The sequence below is a fragment of the Lissotriton helveticus genome, chromosome 5_1 (assembly GCF_964261635.1).
Source record: "Lissotriton helveticus chromosome 5_1, aLisHel1.1, whole genome shotgun sequence".
NCBI classification, from domain to species: Eukaryota; Metazoa; Chordata; class Amphibia; order Caudata; family Salamandridae; genus Lissotriton; species Lissotriton helveticus.
Genome location: NC_136065.1, coordinates 481,710,941 through 481,728,368, shown reverse-complemented (window position 1 = coordinate 481,728,368; position 17,428 = coordinate 481,710,941). Strand labels below are relative to the sequence as shown.

The 17,428-nt window shown below is 44.8% G+C and overlaps 2 protein-coding genes across 4 annotated transcripts in view; both read right to left on the bottom strand.

Annotated features, from left to right (window-relative positions):
• Positions 1-400: 400 nt before the first annotated feature.
• LOC144752500 (uncharacterized) lies at positions 401-7,681 on the bottom strand. Its single transcript, XM_078640408.1, has 3 exons — positions 7,668-7,681; positions 1,375-1,840; positions 401-1,126 (listed from the first exon to the last, which is right to left on the bottom strand). Exons 1-3 carry the CDS (start codon positions 7,679-7,681, stop codon positions 548-550), a joined length of 1,059 nt encoding a protein of 352 aa, XP_078496534.1. The 3' UTR covers positions 401-547.
• The window catches only part of CDC42 (cell division cycle 42), a 131,683-nt gene continuing 121,563 nt past the window's right edge, over positions 7,309-17,428 (bottom strand). For 2 of the 3 annotated variants that reach the window (XM_078642801.1, XM_078642802.1), the window contains exon 6: positions 7,309-8,726. In XM_078642801.1, the coding sequence (XP_078498927.1) occupies positions 8,637-8,726 (90 nt within the window). In that variant the 3' untranslated portion in view covers positions 7,309-8,636. Of the gene's footprint in view, positions 8,727-9,821; positions 10,013-17,428 lie in introns of those variants that run through there. The other variant, XM_078642803.1, reaches the window with a different exon arrangement.

Genomic DNA, 17,428 nt, shown 5'->3' with positions numbered 1-17,428 from the left:
ACCATTCAGGCCGAATCGATCTCTAAGAACATTTAGTAGAGCAGAGTGGTTAACAGTATCAAACGCTGCAGAGAGATCAAGGAGGATCAGCAGGCTAGAGTCACCATTGTCAAGTGAGTGGTGGATGTCGTCAATGTTTAGCATGGCGGTTTCCGTGCTGCATCCTTTCCTAAAGCCAGATTGGAAGGGGTCTAGTAAGTTGAAGTGTTCAATGTGTCTATCTAGTTGGAGAAGGACACATTTTTGGAGATGGGACGAAGGTTATTGAGGTCGTTTGGGTCTGCCAAAGGGTTTTTGATAATGGAGGTGATTTGGCCTAGTTGCAATGAAGTGGGGACACAGCCGGTGGCAAGGGAGCTGTTGATAATAGCGGTCCAGGAAGGGGTGATGATTTGTTTGAGGTTTTGGACAAGTTTGGAGGGGAGAGTCTTTGGTGTGGGAGAAAGGCTTGAGTTTGGAAATGATGTTAAAGACGTCTCTTTCAGTGACTGGCTGGAAGTTAAGCCACGTGGCATTCTTTTTCGTAAGAGAGTTAGGATGATTGGAGTCAAAGAAAATTGGAAGGCAAGGGGGGGTGAGGGAGATCAGAGTTTTGATGGGCAGTAATGGGTGTAGGGGGAGTTATGGTGGAGGGTGGGATATTAAGAGAGATGTTTGGATTGGTGGGAGGGATCACAGTAGAGAGGAAGGATTGCTCAATAAGTTTAATTTTGTCCGAAAAAAAGAGAGCTATTTCTTCACATCTAGTCGTCGAGGCCAGTGGGACAGGGGGGGCGGAAGTAGTTTGATTGCGCACAATGTTGAATAGTTCTCTTGGCCTATTCTGAGCTCGATCTAGTTGTGATCTGAAGAAGGAAGTTTTTTGTCTAAAGATGTGTTTATAGGACGATCTAGCAAGTCTGAGGCGGGTCAGGTTAGAAGGAGAGGGGTGCTGTCTCCATAATCTTTCAGTCAGTCTGAGTCTACGTCTTTCATTATTTAGGTCTGTGTTAAACCATGATTTGGAGGGGATATTTCTTTGTTTTTTGAGTTTGAGAGGGGCAAGAAGGTCAAGGGTAGCCGTGACAGCTTTGTTATATTGTTCGGTTAGTTCATTCGTGTTAAGGGAGGGTGGGATAGCTAGAAGCTGGGCATGAAGTTTGATTCAGAAAAGAAGTGGTGATGAACAGAGTGCCTGAATTAAGCAGACCACTCTTACCCAGTCCAAAGATCAGGGCTTGATCCATCACCGTTTTTTAGCTCACTGCACCATCCCAGCTCAGAACTTGGCTATATGCAAATTAGTCTGTTCCTGTCCCAGTGCATGATGGGAACCGGGCAAACCAAACTACCAAGCCAATTCTTATACTGGGAAGGAAACAAGCTTCCGGGGACCGGGGCATGAAGTTTGGATTCAAGTAAGTCAGGAGGGATAAGACTGAGATTTCTGATCGAGTTTAATAGTTTTGGAAGGAGGGGGGGGGGGGGGGAGGCAGAGGCGGTTATGGTGAACAGGATAAGGTGATGGTCGGACCAGTCAATGGGAATGATGTTAGATAGGAGGGCTAGATCTTTGCTGGTTATGATAGCTTCAAGGGTGGCTCCTTTGGAATGGGTTGGCGACTGACAGATTTGTTTGAGGTCATTAATTTCGAGAAGGTCAGAGAGGAGGGAGATTGAGGGATCTTTAGTATCATTCCAATGGAGATTAAAGTCTCCCAGGAAGATGTTTTTAGATTTGGAAATTGAGGATTGGGTAAGAAGGTTAGATAGCTCATCAATGAATGGGTAGTGATTTCCAGGCGGATTATATATATTGTGAAGGCGGATTGGGGGGGGGGGACCCGTATTTTGAGTTCGGCTACGAGGTATTCAAAGGAGGCATATTCGGCGTTATTGATAAGGGCGAGCTGTAATTCATCTGTAAAGATGATAGCTACACCACCGCCTTTTCGGATGGGTCTATCTTTCCTAATGATGGAGTAGCCCGGGGGTGAGAGTATGTCAAGAATGCTTGTAGAGTGGTCATTAAGCCAGGATTCTGTAAGTAACGCAATGTCGATGGATTCGCTAAGGATGGTTTCAGAGATTTCTATGGCATGTCGGGCAGCGGAGCGGCAGTTACCAAGCATGCAGGTGAGGGGAGTGGGTTTGGGAGATGGGAGGGCATGGATGGAGGTGAGAAGAGGAGGGGGTCTAGGTGAGACAGGTGAAAGGGGAATACGACTAGTCCCCAATATGACGGGGATGTTTGAGAAGGGGGAGGCGTGTTCATGGTAGAGGAGTATGGAGGGTAGGAATTTTGAAGGTCGGAGAACTCCCGGTGAGAGGGTGCAAGTGGTGCGGAGTGGTCTTTGAGCCCGGCAAAGCAAGGGAGTCGTTTTCCACCGTTTGGAGGTGGTGGGGTTTATTAGATCGGGGCTAGCGGTGTTTCTTCGGGGACGGGGATCGCTGGATTTGAGGTTGAGGAAATCGTTCCTAAGACGAGAAAGATCTCTGGTAAGAGTGGAGATGTTAAGTTCGATGTTGCGAAGGGAGTTTGAGGTAAGAGTGAGGGACGTCAGCGAGGATACAAAAGTCCATCCCTGGCGCGCCTACGTCAGTTTTCTTCAGAGGACTTTTCCGCGCTGCAACGCGGAGCTATCACAAACAAAACTATGAGAATATGGGAACAGTGTGCGAAAAAATCAGCTAAATAGAGGGAAAGAAACAAATGGTGAGGAACAGCACCATCCAGAATAGTGTCAGGTATCATGTACCAAAAGTCCTGGAAGGAAAGAACAGAGCACAGCTACTGTAAAGCAAGCCTGCAAACAATTACAACAGCCTCCCCAGGGCAGAAAGCATGTGAAAAATTGCACAGCAGACGAAGAAGTCTGCCACCACCGCCCAGAGCAGAGAAGTGCACCAAGGCCAGAACTAAAGAGCAACAACAATTCATCCCCAGCCAACACCAGCAAGGAGAGACATCTCGCAAACGAGCTAAAGGTAGAGACCCGGGCAAGGGACCTCAACCCTAAGGACTGCAAATTAGCCAGAAGTGCAAGCAACGAAAGGAAGAAGGACACAAGCAAACCTCACACTGGAGACCAGGGTGCAGGGGCGTAGAGGTACTCATGAAGCCATCAACCAATCACCAGAAAAGAAGGAATGGAGCAAACCAGAAGACGAGCATCCCCTAGAGAGGGAGCAAGAAAAGGCACTCGCAGGAGACACCCACGCGGAGGCAGGCGAGTGCAGAAGACCAAGGAAGGGCACTCACTGAACGGGGAGGAAGGGCAGGTCATGAGGAATCTGCGGCTAGAACCGTCTCTACCAGATACATCGTTACCGAAGGTAAGTAACTCGTACATCTGATAGCGACTACCAGGTGCGGATTCCTAGCGACTACCAGGTGCGGATTCCTTAACGAATGGATACCCTAGCCATACCCAAGGGGAAGGAGGGTCTGCGAGACGACCTCCCCCAGCCTGAACACAGGGCCCCAATAGGAAATGAGTCACAGGGACAGGGAGAATAGCCCAGTCCCCCTCCAAGCAGAAGAGACCTCGCCATCTTGGAGCAATATCGGCCCCATAGGGGATGTGTTATGAATACAAGAGAGGCAGCCCAGCCCCCACTAAGCAGGAGGAAGCAGGGACAAGGCAAAAAGGGCCAGTGCACCCCAAGCCCAGTCACGGCACTAGAGACCCCCGCCAGAAGCCCCAGAGGTACAGGCAGCGCATCGGAGTACCGTGGAAGAGAACCACCCCAAGACTCCAAGGAGCAGAGGCAGAAACAAAGGCAAAGGCCTCCACCAGAGAACACACAGTGAAGAGGGCAGCCGAACCTATCACAGCTTGAAGTAGACAGCCAGACTGAACAGCACCTCAGGCAAGAAGGGCAGGCGCGAAAGAAGGAAAAAACGTAGTCTCACAAGGCTCCAGCAAAATAAGAAGCAGGAGCGCCAGGGCCCACGCCAACGCCCCCCGTCCGAAGACCAGGAGAGCAGGCACAAGCAGGACGCTATCAAGCGCCACCTAACTGAACGCCCAGACTACGCCAAGCTCAACAAGGGCAAGGCCAGAAAAAACCCCAACGACCCCTAGAAGGATTCCGCTCCAGACAGCACCAGTCCACGCAGAAGTGCGCCGGAAAATAAGAGCTGAAACAAGTAAGACGGACCAAGCCGTCAACACAGGAAAACATCCCTTCTGGAACACCAGAGGGCCAAGCCAAAAGGCGGATAAAAAAAGGCAAAAAACACCGCAGTACAATGCCGTAGATGACAAAGCCACGACCAAGAAGTCGCACCAGTGGAACACAGCAACACCAGGAAGGGGGAGGAACCTGCAAAGGGGAGTCCACACCCTCCCGCGAAAGACAGTGCTATACAAAAGCTACAAGTACCCCATTTAGGGTATGACACGTCCCAAAGAAAGTATGGGAACCACTCTTAGGGAGGAAAATCCAGCATCAGAGAACAAAACCATAAAACCTGTGGCAGAAACCACAAAAGGCTTAGTAATCTGCCAAAAAAGGGGGCTAAACCAGCAGCCAACTGAAGAGAGGGGTCAACCAAGGGACCCCAGGGGCACAGCAAACCACACAGAAAGTGTGACAGTCACTCCAAACACCATAGTCCAGGAGCAATGGGATAACTTCCACCAAGTCCCAGAGAATCAACAAACCAGCCCACTACGGGGGAGGAGGGCGAAGCCCCGCAAGAATACGCTGAATGGCGGAGTCCGCATGAGAGTTAAACAGAAGGACCCCGTCAAAGGGCAGGTCAACCAGACGTTCCCTAATACTTTCAGGAAAAACAGCATCAAGTAGCCAAGCATGGCGAGGGAGAGCCACAGAAGGGGCCATAGCACGGCAGAGAGCATCAGCAACATCCAATGCCGCACGAAGAATAAACGCGGCTAACTCACTACCATCCAACACATGGCTCTGCAGATCAGCACAGGCACTCCCATGGGAAACATGAGTGAGTCCACAGAGTCCCACAGGCTGGAAGTAGCCCTAGCCAATTCACACAAAGTGTTGAGCGCCCGCAAGGCAGCACTGGAAGAGGTTAAGACGTTACGCCCCCATGAATCCAACCACCCGGCCTCCCGAGACGGAGGAAACAACACCACAGGCAATGAGGGAAAAGGCATCCATAGAAAAGAACCTTGAGTAGAAGGGTGGAAGGAAAAGCAGACAGGGTCATGCAGAGCCGGACGGTGGCGATGCAGGAGCGGCTGAGGCACAGGATCACCCATGGCAGGGCGCCCCCAAGCCACCAGAAGAGAATTCTGGAGCGATGCTTCAAAAGGAAGGAACAACTTCAAAAAGTTCATCTGTAGGAAATGGAGTGACAGGTTCAGCTATCCGCAGAATACCAGCGGCTGTGGAAATAGCCCGAACAAAGGCAACACTGGCCTCAGTAGGGTGTCGCGGAGGAGAAAGTAATTTCTCTGTGGGGGACGGCTGCAGACTTAGCCGTCCGTCCCCAAGTCCAGGGGGAAGCGGCCGAGCCGGCCGCCCCCAAGTCCAGGGGGAAGCGGCCAACCACGGAATAGTGAGGGATCCACAGATGAATGGGGAACCTGAGGGGTCCCAGGGGAAGGCGGAGCGGTCGGTGGAAAAAGCAGCCGCGAGCCACGGAAAGAATGGTTCGAGGATTTAGGCCGCGGGGACGGCGAGGAGCCGTCCCTGGAAGATGCTGGTGAAAAGGCAACAATCCGGCGCCCTGTCTCCGAGAGGAAGGCACCAACAGATGACACCCTCTGGAGAGGAGGAAACCCCAGGAGACAAACCAAGAACCAGACGCCAGCATGGCTCCGTGGAGTCCGCCACAGGCGCCTGATCGACGTCGATCGGCGCCTGAGTGGGAATTTGCAGTGCCGGTCGACCTCTGCCACCGTGTGCTACCCAGGAGAATGGGGCGGGGTGGACGCCAGGACGGCGAAGGAGCCCTCAGCCGGGGCAGCCGCCCGCGTAGAGGATGAGAGGGGCTCGGGAAAGCACCCCAGGTCCCAGCCTCCACCAGTGACTCCACCGGAGCCGGGGAGAAAGGACCCCGGCGCCGAAACTGCGGCGGCTCGGCCTCTGGCGAGGCAGCCGCTTGCTCAGTGGACCGAGGGCGACTCTGGGACAAGCCCGGAGTCCTGGCGATCCGCGACAACACAGAGCCCTGTAGGGATTTGCGACGAGGCAGGGACGCCAAGCGCCGAAGAAGGGAGCCCCAAAGGACTACACCACCCTCCTATGACCTGAAGCCAAAACCTTCGGGGCCGGGGCCGGAGCCGCCGGCAACTCTGAAGTCCTCGCACGAAGCAAGGGATCCGCAGATGTCTCAGGAGGTGGAGGAGGGGCCAAAGTAGCCTCCAGCGCCGCAGCGTAGGCTGTCATTTGGGTTCTAGTCGCCCCAACGCCGGGAAACAGAGGGTAGGAAGGCGACAGGTGGGATGGGATGTACGTCCGAAGGGTGGCGCCCATCGCCGAAGGACAGGGCCTCGGAGACAAGCTGAAGGACTTACCAGCCGGCGAACAACGCCCTTGGGGCCATGGCGAGCGACGATGTGCAGACTGAACCAGCGGCTCCTTGCTTCCGAGGTAGGGGACGGACGCCTGGACGACACCGACCTGGACAAGCGGGCCGACAACAATTTCATCCAGCGCTTCCGCCGTGACTTAGGCTTAAGGTGCTGACAGGCTTCGCAATCCGTCAAGTCGTGGTGCCCGCCCAGTCACCACATGCACATTGGGTGAGGGTCCGTCGCCAACATGGGACGTGCCCAAGAGGTACATGTCTTGAAGCCCGAAGACATTCGCACACTGTTCCACTAACAACAAAGCGTGAAAAAAAAGAAGGCCTAAAAACAGGTTAGGACACAATCCGGATCCACGTTGCACGTGGAAAAGAGAAAAAACTGACATAGGTGCCCCAGGGTGGAACTTATGTATCCTCGCTGATGTCACGTACATGGACGACATCAAGGCGGAGTCCCGTGGTGCCCCCCCCCCCCCCACCCCCCGGGATGCTATGGCAAAAAGTTTCCTGATCCAGTCTCACGCCTGGGGATAATTCTACGTTAAGGAATCTACGGCTCGTAGTCTCTATCTGATATAACTTTCACCAAGGTTGGAATAATCATTGTCTGTGAATATTAATGAAGAAGCTATTATGGAGGGGTGCCTAATACATACAGGACATACATGTATTTGTACATACAGCTTTGAATAAGTGTGAAACAAAGAAATCCGCAACAGTGCAATATGGTACGATGTAGGCTTTGGTGATGTAGAACAGTAGAAGTAGGGCACAAAGTACAGAGCCAATATAATAAACATTAGGCGGACTTATAATGATATTTTATGTTTAATACATCTGAAAAGAAGGCATATACAAAGAATTGAGACATGAAACACAGCGATGGTTCAAAGAATTAGGAATTTGGAACAATGAAGAATGTTCCACAAAATATTAAAAACAAAAATTTGGAATAGCAAACCAAAAAGGTTTTAGTAAAATCCATGTTAACACTGGAGTCTAACGTAAGAGCCTTTATATGATCTTAAATCATCCTAAATCATGTCCAAAGGTTCTTACACAGCACTGATTACCTTGCCTGCAGTTATGATTAATCTGACTGGTCCCTTCAGTGCTAGCCTCAATATGAATTCTTTCCTCAAAAGGAAACTTCCTACTTCTCGCTCACCTTCCCACCACCATGGTGGATTGGAAAATCATTCTGTGGTATGTTTAATCACCAGCAATGCTTACCTGCTCAAATATATCCAGAAGTGCATTTGCTTTACACCTTTGTGTGTAGCAGTGATTGGCAAGTATTAATCTATTTGTACAATAAAATAAGTCTGGTGTACCGAAAAAAGTGATTTTAGTTTTCTTATTTCAGCATGAATGTTAAAAGGACCTAGAATTTTAATGTGTAAAGGACAAAAGCCCCAAGACTCCTAATGAATGCATGTTCCAGTTCACTAGCTAATTGCCGATCAAATGAGAAAGAGGGAAGGGGTGAGGGGTACTACATATCCAATATGTTCTTGTCGTACAAAGATTTAAGGGTAGATCCCAGATCTGCACCATTGAGAACTACACAAGGCAACAAACCCTGAAGAAAATTATACAAATTCCTCTGAAAGGGCTGTGTGCATTCCTTCCCAAAGGAGTGCTAGACTTTTAGGAAACACTAAGGTTATGTAACTGTAATATGCTGCCTGATCTGTCCACTGGATGTGCAAATAAATTTAACAATGAAGTCTCGCAGTGTGGCAGAAGGGATACAGTTTATAAAACAGTCTAACATTAGTTTGTTAATTAGGAGGGGATGGGAAGGGTGGTGTGCGAAAATCAAACATGCCTGACGCTTAACAAAAAAAAAAAAAAAAAAGTAAACAAAAATAAAACTAGTATTTATCAGTGTTTTCTGATACATCATTTAAAAAAAATTAAGGTCAAATGAGGGGTCCTGAAAGATGAACACCAGCATGTTCTCTTGTCAAAACATTATACTGTGTGGATTTGGGTGCAGGCCAATGTCATTATTGCAAAAACAAATGTAATATTCTTTATAGTTTTAATCTTTAGTTTGCCTTAAACATTGCTTTTAATATGACGCCAACACCAGCTTTGCAGAGGGGGGGGGACATGGACTGTGGAAGAATGTTCATAGCAGCACACACTTGCGCTTCTTCTTCGGCTCCGGGGGCTCCAAAGCAGCCAATATCGCCTCGTCAAATACATTCTTGAGACCTTTCTGAAAAGGGGCAAAGAAAGAAATGGGATGTTGCATCTAGGTTGGTATCACAAAATAAAAACATTAAAGGCAGATACAAATCCTAAACAGCTGTGAAGCATCCCTCTGTGTGTAACATTCCAAAGCGGCCATGAACAGATCATTGCAACAGTATTTATGCATCACTTAAAACATTAAATCCAAGGTCCGAACTATCCTCCAATTTGCTGCTATGCTGCCTAGTTTAGTCTGATTTTTGGAGGGACTTCATTGCATCACTATAAAAAATGGATTAAAAATGTTCTTCATCATTACTTTCTTGCATACAATTTAGAGAGGTGCTGCATAAACACAAAATCTTTTCAGTCTGACATTTGTAGCACTGCAAGCAGACACTTGACAGCAACCTATCCAAGATTACTACATCAGTTTAGTTAATACAATTTGAGCCTAATGATTGGCACTTTCATATCAAATTAGGATATCCATCTCCATCCTCACATATAAAAATACTCATGAACTGGACAATTTGACAGTTAATCACTCAATCTGGACTTAAAATCCACACTGAGACAGCACCACGGGTTACCCTGAGAACTTTTCATGAAGTACCACTATAGAGGTCAACAAATAAGGCATACAATAGTTGCACAACAGTACACAACACTAAAGTTTAATCCATTAAGCAAGTTCTGGTACACATTGGCACACCATAACAATGGCAGCCTTCCCTACCTGCCAAAACATAGGCAGGTAAAACAACATCAACATAGGTTCCAGCCACACTATAACCATCTGCAGTGATCAAGAAATTCCTTTGCATTACATTACAATATTGGCTAATTAAAACAGCCATTTGTTCGTTTTGCACATTTGACAAAAAGCTTCAGTAGCACGAATTACGGCGATTCCTTCAAGTTTTCTGGTGTGATATTTCAGGATGTTTCACTGGTGTGCCAGGAGAGTAAACATCCAACTTCAAGAGACAATAGTCCAAAAATATACAAAAGAGCAGATATCCTTGTTGGTTTCACGTCAGGTATCAACAAAATGTCACCTGCTTTCAAGCAGACCGTTAGTAACGAATTAGTCACATTTTAAGGAAAGACGGAGAGGTTTTACAATACGAATATTTTATTTGTTGTTTTATCTCTAAACTGAATTTCTACAGCAAGAGGCCAGAGGAAGCAGCATGAAGAGGAGAGGGAAAACATTTTTTAGAATATACAGCATTTCCGTTTTGGCTGAGTTTCCGGAGGCTCGAGGGCAGCTAGGATAGCCTCATCAAACACATTCTTCAGACCTCTCTACAAGACAGGGGGAAGGAAAGAAAACAGCAGCCATGTTAGAGGGTTAGATAGATTAAGCAGAGATAAAGAGCAAGCAGGACAAAGTAGACAGAAATAAGACAGACATCTCCACAAACATGGCAGCTTTACTAACGGGCAAACCTTGAATTAGATATCTAATACACGAATATCTGAAAATCCACATGAACGTAACTATACTGATGATAGAAGGGTTACACGTTTTAGAAAGACAAAGACACATGTAAAGAAGCAGAAATTAGTTAGTGAGCAAAGCTTAGTAGCGGATGTAAGAGCAAGGAGGCGACTGTTCGGAATTGTACTATATCAAACTTCACACTTCTGAATTTCTCAAATGCTAAATAAATTCAGATCTTGATTCACAATAGACTGTGGCACTACCAATAGCGGAAACACAGTACTTAGCAAGTCACAACAACTTAGGAGCATCCATATTAGTAATTATAGCTTTTAACTACATTTTTGACAAACAAAACCAGAACAGTTAAACTAGATTTAACATATAAGAAATTAATTGTGACAAAGAACATTTAAAGAATGAAGGAGAGCTCCGATACTTCAGAAGTTGTTGTGCTGCAGATTTGAACCATTGCCTGTAATCATCTCCACACGTGAAAGCCGTCTTTTGCCCAGTTTTTACCATAGAATCCATAGACATGCATGTGAGAAAGTAAGTTTATTTTCACAAGAAAAACCTCAATTTTTAGTTGCAATATTTTCAAGCAAATCTCTATAAAAAAAAGTTCTCCAACTCCTTTGCGAAGAGAGCTTTTCAGTTATGAACCATACTGGTACAAGGACGTCCCATTACTAATTTTAGCAGGATGATAATCTGGTAGACAATTGATGGTATAATTAAACTAGAATACTACACACATTTTAATTTCCCTTTAAAACACAAACATTTCTGTGTTTGAGTTGCTACATCTTTTGGCTCACTAGTGCTGTTTTCTCTCACTTTAATTTTACACGCAGCCGGCCCCTTCGGTTGTAGGCACAGATGCGCTGTATTGTCATACTATGTGTTCTGCTCATAAAAATCAATGTAATTCTAAAACAAACATTTTTATATAAACAGTCCAAACAGCCCTAGCATTCTCGCAATGTCCCTTTTCTTTACTGTACACAGTAAAACTGTTGCAGTGCAGGGCTCATCGGACAGTAGTATGAGAAAGCTGTTGAAAACAACATCGCTAAAAAAAAAAAAAAAAAAAGAAAATCCAAAACATTCTGGAGATGTCAGTATACTTCTTAATTCCACTCAATTGTGCCCAGTGGCAACACCTGCACTACACAAACTGTGTAGCTTCGCCACCCCAGCTGAAGACGTATGGCACTAGACCACATAGTTGAGATGCATACATTCTTCCCTGCCTGGAAAACAATATTGTGCTCACATGTTGCAGGGGCATACCATTTACATAATAATAATATCCACCATGCGCAAGTACTTAAATGAGCACACAGCATATGCATGTTACCCTTCTTGCTCAGTCCTACATCTGTTATGTGTTGCAGCCAACAAAGGAGACTTCTGCATTTGAATAATGTTCCTTGAAACTAATAATGCACAAGCTTATCTCATGCTATGTAGGACTTCTATGAACCCTTTAGCTTTATGTTGCTTCCGACCTGACTGCTATTCAGTATGCAAGCAACATCACTCAAAAGACGCCTGCTCCACCCGTTAAACTTAAATTGAACAACATTGAGTGGGCCATGCATTTTTTTTTTTTTACAGTAGGCATTATGCTCATCCTTCACAGCTTCTGCATGATTGAATAGACCACATCCCTGTACTGTGGGTTAATTCTACTGAAAATGAAGGCCCTTGTCAGCCCTCCCAATCTAACACTTGTGTATGGTGTGGGAATTCCAGAAAATCCCTTTACCTTATTATTGCTTGAGTAATAACCCAAGAAAGTCTCCTCATAAAAAAAGAAACATACAGTGGTACAAAGTATTTAGCAGAAAAGCCAAAATTAAGATTTAAATAAACGTTATTGCACCATAACAGAATTTAAAAGAAAGGTGGAAATAGGGCGTTGCGAGCAGAAAGGCTGCAGAAAAAAGGAGGGGAAAAAAACAGACAGGAAAACCAAAACTGTCCATTTAAGAAATCTCACTCCCTCATGCCCCGTCAGTGACAGTTTGAGGAGTTTAATTTTAGATATGATAGGATCTTGGTTATAACGTCAAAAAATATAGCACTTTCATTTTTCTGGGCAGAAGGGATAAATACTTTGTGAGGGAGCATTTTCCTGTAGTTGAACTAGGATGATATAAACATTTGTCTCTTCCACGGTATCGTAATAAAGTCCTTAATAGCGAATAGAACAGCAGGCTCATTGTACATAATAAAGCTGAAGATTGAGCGAAAACTCATGTAATCTACACTAACAGGTACCCAGAGGATCCCGGACTTACCTGGGCGTCAGCCCTAGAGTCAGATTCAAGACAATACTGCCATGTAAATGTGTGCACAGATCATCACGTGGAAGTTTAACATGTTTCTGAAATAAGGACATTTCCCAGACGACCCATTATAAAAATCTTTGCTCCCAGGAGAGTGAGCTTTATGTCAGCCAGAAAACGTTTTCTTTGCTATTTGGTAACATAGTAAAAATGGGCTATTATCCATCTGGAAAGAAAATGTTTTATAGTGGCCAATTCCGTTTTAGTAGGCCCTTAAATCAGGAACAAAAGTTCAGACTATCTACAATCTTTAGTTTTGACTACGCAGAATTAGAAACACTTTACAACCAAAGTACTAAGAGATCATTTCTCCGCTGGAGAGGATTCATTTAGGAAAAAAAGCTTCTAATGAAATAGTCTGATTAACTTTGAAAGTCTGACACCACTTTGGGAGAGAACGGTTTTCATCCCCGCTGTGTTCTTATGGAACACAATTTAAGGTTCATGGCTGCACAGGGCCTGAATCTCACGGAGTAGGAGAGGTGAAGTTATAGCTACTACGAAAACAGATTTGAAAGATAGAGGTTTTGAAGAAAGGGAATGGTTCTGAACTCTTACCAGGATCCTTTCTTTCGAAGCAAAGTAACGAGAACAGATTCCTATTTCTTTTTGTGATAAGAGACCTCCTTTACTGCATGTTTTCCCATAATGTGCTGACTTCTTGTAAGAAATTATTACTGATTTCGGAAGGAAATTTTCAGAGGAATGCAGAGGAGGTTTGATCCTCCGTGATCAATCGACTTGCACAGAATTCAGCGCCCATCAGTCTCATGGTATTTTCCTAAATTCTGCAGATGGTGCTAGATGCTTTCCTGCACTAAAGTAACTAATGTAGCTAAGGGAATTGGGGAGTTTTGCTGGCGATTCCAGGCAGTCGCTGACGGTTGAAGGACACAATTTCTATACTTCAGCTGATAGTAAGGTTGTCTTTGCTGCTCATTTTGTTGCTGGCGCCACTGAAGCGATTTAATATTCTGGAAGAATAAGGCCTGTGGAAGGATTTGTACCACGGTTTTCTTCTATTCAATTTTCACCACATTCACTGCTATCTGCATCTCAATCTCAGACTTCATATGTGCAGCTCGCCTTTTGCATGAGATCCAAACTAAGTATTACCCGAGAAAGGAAGATTCATGTTATGCTGCTGAGCTTCATTATTCAGGCCATTTAACTGAAGCCAAGAACTTTGTTTTGCAGTCAAATCATCTAAGTGGCTACGAGCTGTCAGGTCTGAAAAGTTGTCTTCAGCATTAATGCCTAAGGACCAGCATACACCCCTCCTCCCACCTTATTTAGGACTTCTTTAAACACTTGCACGTTTTTAGATACATTTTCTGAAAATCGAAGGGAGACCCAGAAAGGGATCCGTCATACCTCAACAGAATGAGAGCGTCTGTTTGCAGAGCTTTGATTGCTTTACATTTTTATACAGGGTGAAATACACTTGTGTCAAAAATAGATGCAAAGATACATTTTGAGCTACAATATAGTGTTAAATGGCGGATTAGTATTTTACATTAAACAAAAGGACTGTGGGTGCGTGGAGGGGCTGAGGAACAAGGTGAGGGTAACAGCTGCACACAGGGCATCAGGCTAAGAAGCCCAAAAGTAAAACAACCACTATACCTCATGGGCAAGAGAGCAACACAGAGCGCAAAGTGGGAGGGTGGGAGGAGAGAGGCACACAAAACGAGAGCGCAACATGGTGCAGTAGGCAATAGAGAAGCACACATAGGAAACCGCCTATAAACACATGAACTTGGGAGTGCTTAATCATAAAGAAACTAGAGCAGTGCGGAGGAGATAAGCAGACAGACAAGAGAGCATTACTGAGCAGGAAGGGGGAGTGAAGTACACAAAGACCACAGCATTGCATACACTCTCGTAGGGCAAAAATAAAGGAAACTATTACTTACCCTGTAAGAATCTGTTTGTAGTGTTTAATGCTGTAGATTCACACGCACTGTATACTCCTGCCATCTAATGTTAGAACTGAACCCTTGCAAGTTGTTTTTCTTCGAAGAAATTCTTCAGTCAAATGATGCATTGCAACTCCACCGTTAATTGGCAATGTGCACGGGCACAGACTCCATGTTATATTTATCAGACAGCACGTGAGAGTATAATGGAGTGACGATTGAACGTAGTATGGTGCACATGTGCAGTGTGAAAGGGGAATTCATCAGTAAAGACGATCTGCAAACAGAGATGCGCACTTCTGAAGACTAGAAGTGCAAGTGAATCATAATTCTCTCTCAGGGGAATATCCATTGAAATCATAAGCACTGAAAAGTCCCGCCTATGTGCGGCGATCCCTGGGTAGGTCTTTGTCACATTTTACAGTATCTTTGCTTTATTTCGGAAAGGCAGAGAGGTACATGTAACAAAAAATGCAAATTTGCAGCCTTAATGTAGGCTATACTGCCAATTCCATTTATTTACTTTAAAAGAAAGTAAAGGCCGTCAGCCTCTAAAACTTACTACAAATAAGTAAAAGCGACCTTTTGAAACATCCTTAAACTCTTAACCTTTTTAAGTGAATGATCGAGAAGGATACAGCAATGTAACTGTGTAGGCTGCAGCACTGAAAACAATAAGAATAGAATGCTGTTCCTTTTAAGGCTCTCTGACAGCCATTGTCCTTTCATGCCATGCAGGTGGCAGTTTAGCCCGTAATTTTCCACTGCTTCGGCTGATTGAACACTGGAACAGAGCTCTGCTTTTTAAATTAGATATTCTCACAAAAAATCATTTCAAAATTGGTTCACTCAACATCCTTTAGGGTGAAGTGTATTTTCTGATATTTTCCCAACAGGAAATATATCTATTTTTTTTGCTAAGTGTCATCCCTTTTAGCAAAATGCCCAGAATGTGGCTGAAAATGGCACAAAAAGGCCTGCACAGGATCTGTATCCTCGGTTTGCTAAATTTACATGACACAAAAACATGTAATCACTGCAGGACCCCCTCCAAACGTACTCTGAGATAGAGAAAATCACATTCGCCGAAGAAAACTATTTCCTAGCAGAAGAGACATGCGAGAAGAAGATCCGGTGAGAAACTATGTATCCGCTATACTTGAGGTCATAAACGGCCGAAAGATTTACATCCCCTACTTGCTCGCCTTCAAGGGCTAAGCTGACGTTGAGGAGGCTGTCAACTTCAAGCAATACTTCAACCTTTAAAAGTCACTAAAAATAAGCAAATATTACCTTTTAAAACGTCCTTCACTAGCTCGTTTTACTTTCTTTTAAAGTGAATGATAAGGAAGGATAGGACAATGCAACTGTAAAGGCTGCAGCACTTAAAACAATGAGAACAGAATACTGTGCCTTTACAGGCTCCCTGGCCTCCAGTGTTTCATCATGCCCCTAAGGCCTGCGGCAGTTTAACTAGTTTTTTTAATGCAATAACAGGATAGAGTTTTATCATACGTTGTCTTTTCTCTCTGGTGGAGAGAGGGATGCTTATGATTTCAATGGTGCTTCCTTTGAGCGAGAACTAGGATTACAGATAAACAATTCCTTCTCTCAGGGGATCTCCACTGATAATCAGACGCACTGAATAGATTAGCTATCTCATCCCCTAATAATCCCACGAGGGGGAAAGATAAATGTGGCGTTATATTTAAGCAAGTACATTTCTTAGAGACACATCCCCGACATGACCATCTGCTCTCGCATCCGAATTAAGGCAATAGTGTATTGTAAAGGTATGAACAGATCTTTAAACTGCAACTTTGCAGATCTCAGAGATTGGAATGCCTCCAAGTAATGCAGGAGTAGCTACATTACCTCTTACTTTAGGTCTCCCAGTTAGGGCTTTGTTGGCTTTCTGGTAACAGGATTATGCAGGAACCAAATCATCTAGATAAAGACTGCTCAGAAGAGGTAAACTTGGTACGTAAAGGTGCATAGTTTACAAATAGCTGTTTAGACTTGCTCAAAGGCTTAGTCTCATCCAGATAAAATGTTAACACCCTCCTAACATTGAGAGTATGGAGCAATCGATCTGCAGATGTGGTGTTCTGAAAAAAAAGTAGGCAATTAAATAGTCTGACATAAAAACCAGGCACTACTTTAGGGAGGAACTTGACCATGTAGGCAAATTGTCTCTCTCTCTCAAAGTAAGTTGATCCTGTGAGTCAGTTTGTGCCATTTTTTTTCTACCACATTCTCTGTATTTCGTAAAAAAGGATGGCATTTTGCAAAAACAGATATATATTTTATTGCCAGGAAAATATGAGAAAACACTCTTTGGCCTAAATGATGTGGAGTGAACCACTTTGGAATTTATTTTGTGTGAAAATACCCAATTTAAAGAGCCTTAAAAAAAGGACTGGGTAAACTGCCTCCCGCAGAGCATGATACGACACTAGAGCTCAGGTCTGCAGCTTATACAGCACCCCAGGATAGTGTGATTGTGAGATATGCAAAAGAATTGCTAAGTCACACTTTTGTAAAAGTTCATGAATATTTACAAAAATCCGTACAAAACGAAGGAAATTGTACATTTTAACAGAAGAAAGGAAAATGATACTTACCAGTATACGTCTGTTCTTGGCATGTAGAGCTGTAGATTTGTATACTTGTGCATAGATCGCCATCTGGTGTTGGGCTTGAATGTTTGAACTTTGTTTTTGTCTTAGAAGAAGTCTTTGTAGTTACGAGGTAGGCGACTCCTCCTTAGGACGATAGTGCGCATGGGCATCAACTCAATCTCCAGATTGTTTTGCCATGGAGGGTTATGATGGAGTTAGTAAGAAATAGAAAAGATGTCCACGTGTCAGGTATCCAAGTAAGACAGTACTGGAACAGATAGAGGTATCCGAGAAGGCGGGTGGGCGTATACGAATCTACAGCTCAGAACAGATGCATACTGGTAAGTAGCATTTTCCGTTCGAGGCATATGGGCTGTAGA

What these genes read in the sequence shown, in the direction of transcription:
- LOC144752500 (XM_078640408.1), bottom strand. An exon ending in AATCCAAACTTCATGCCCCG is followed by an intron (nt 1,127 to 1,374) that starts GTCCCCGGAAGC and finishes CTTCATGCCCAG; the next exon opens with CTTCTAGCTATCCCACCCTC.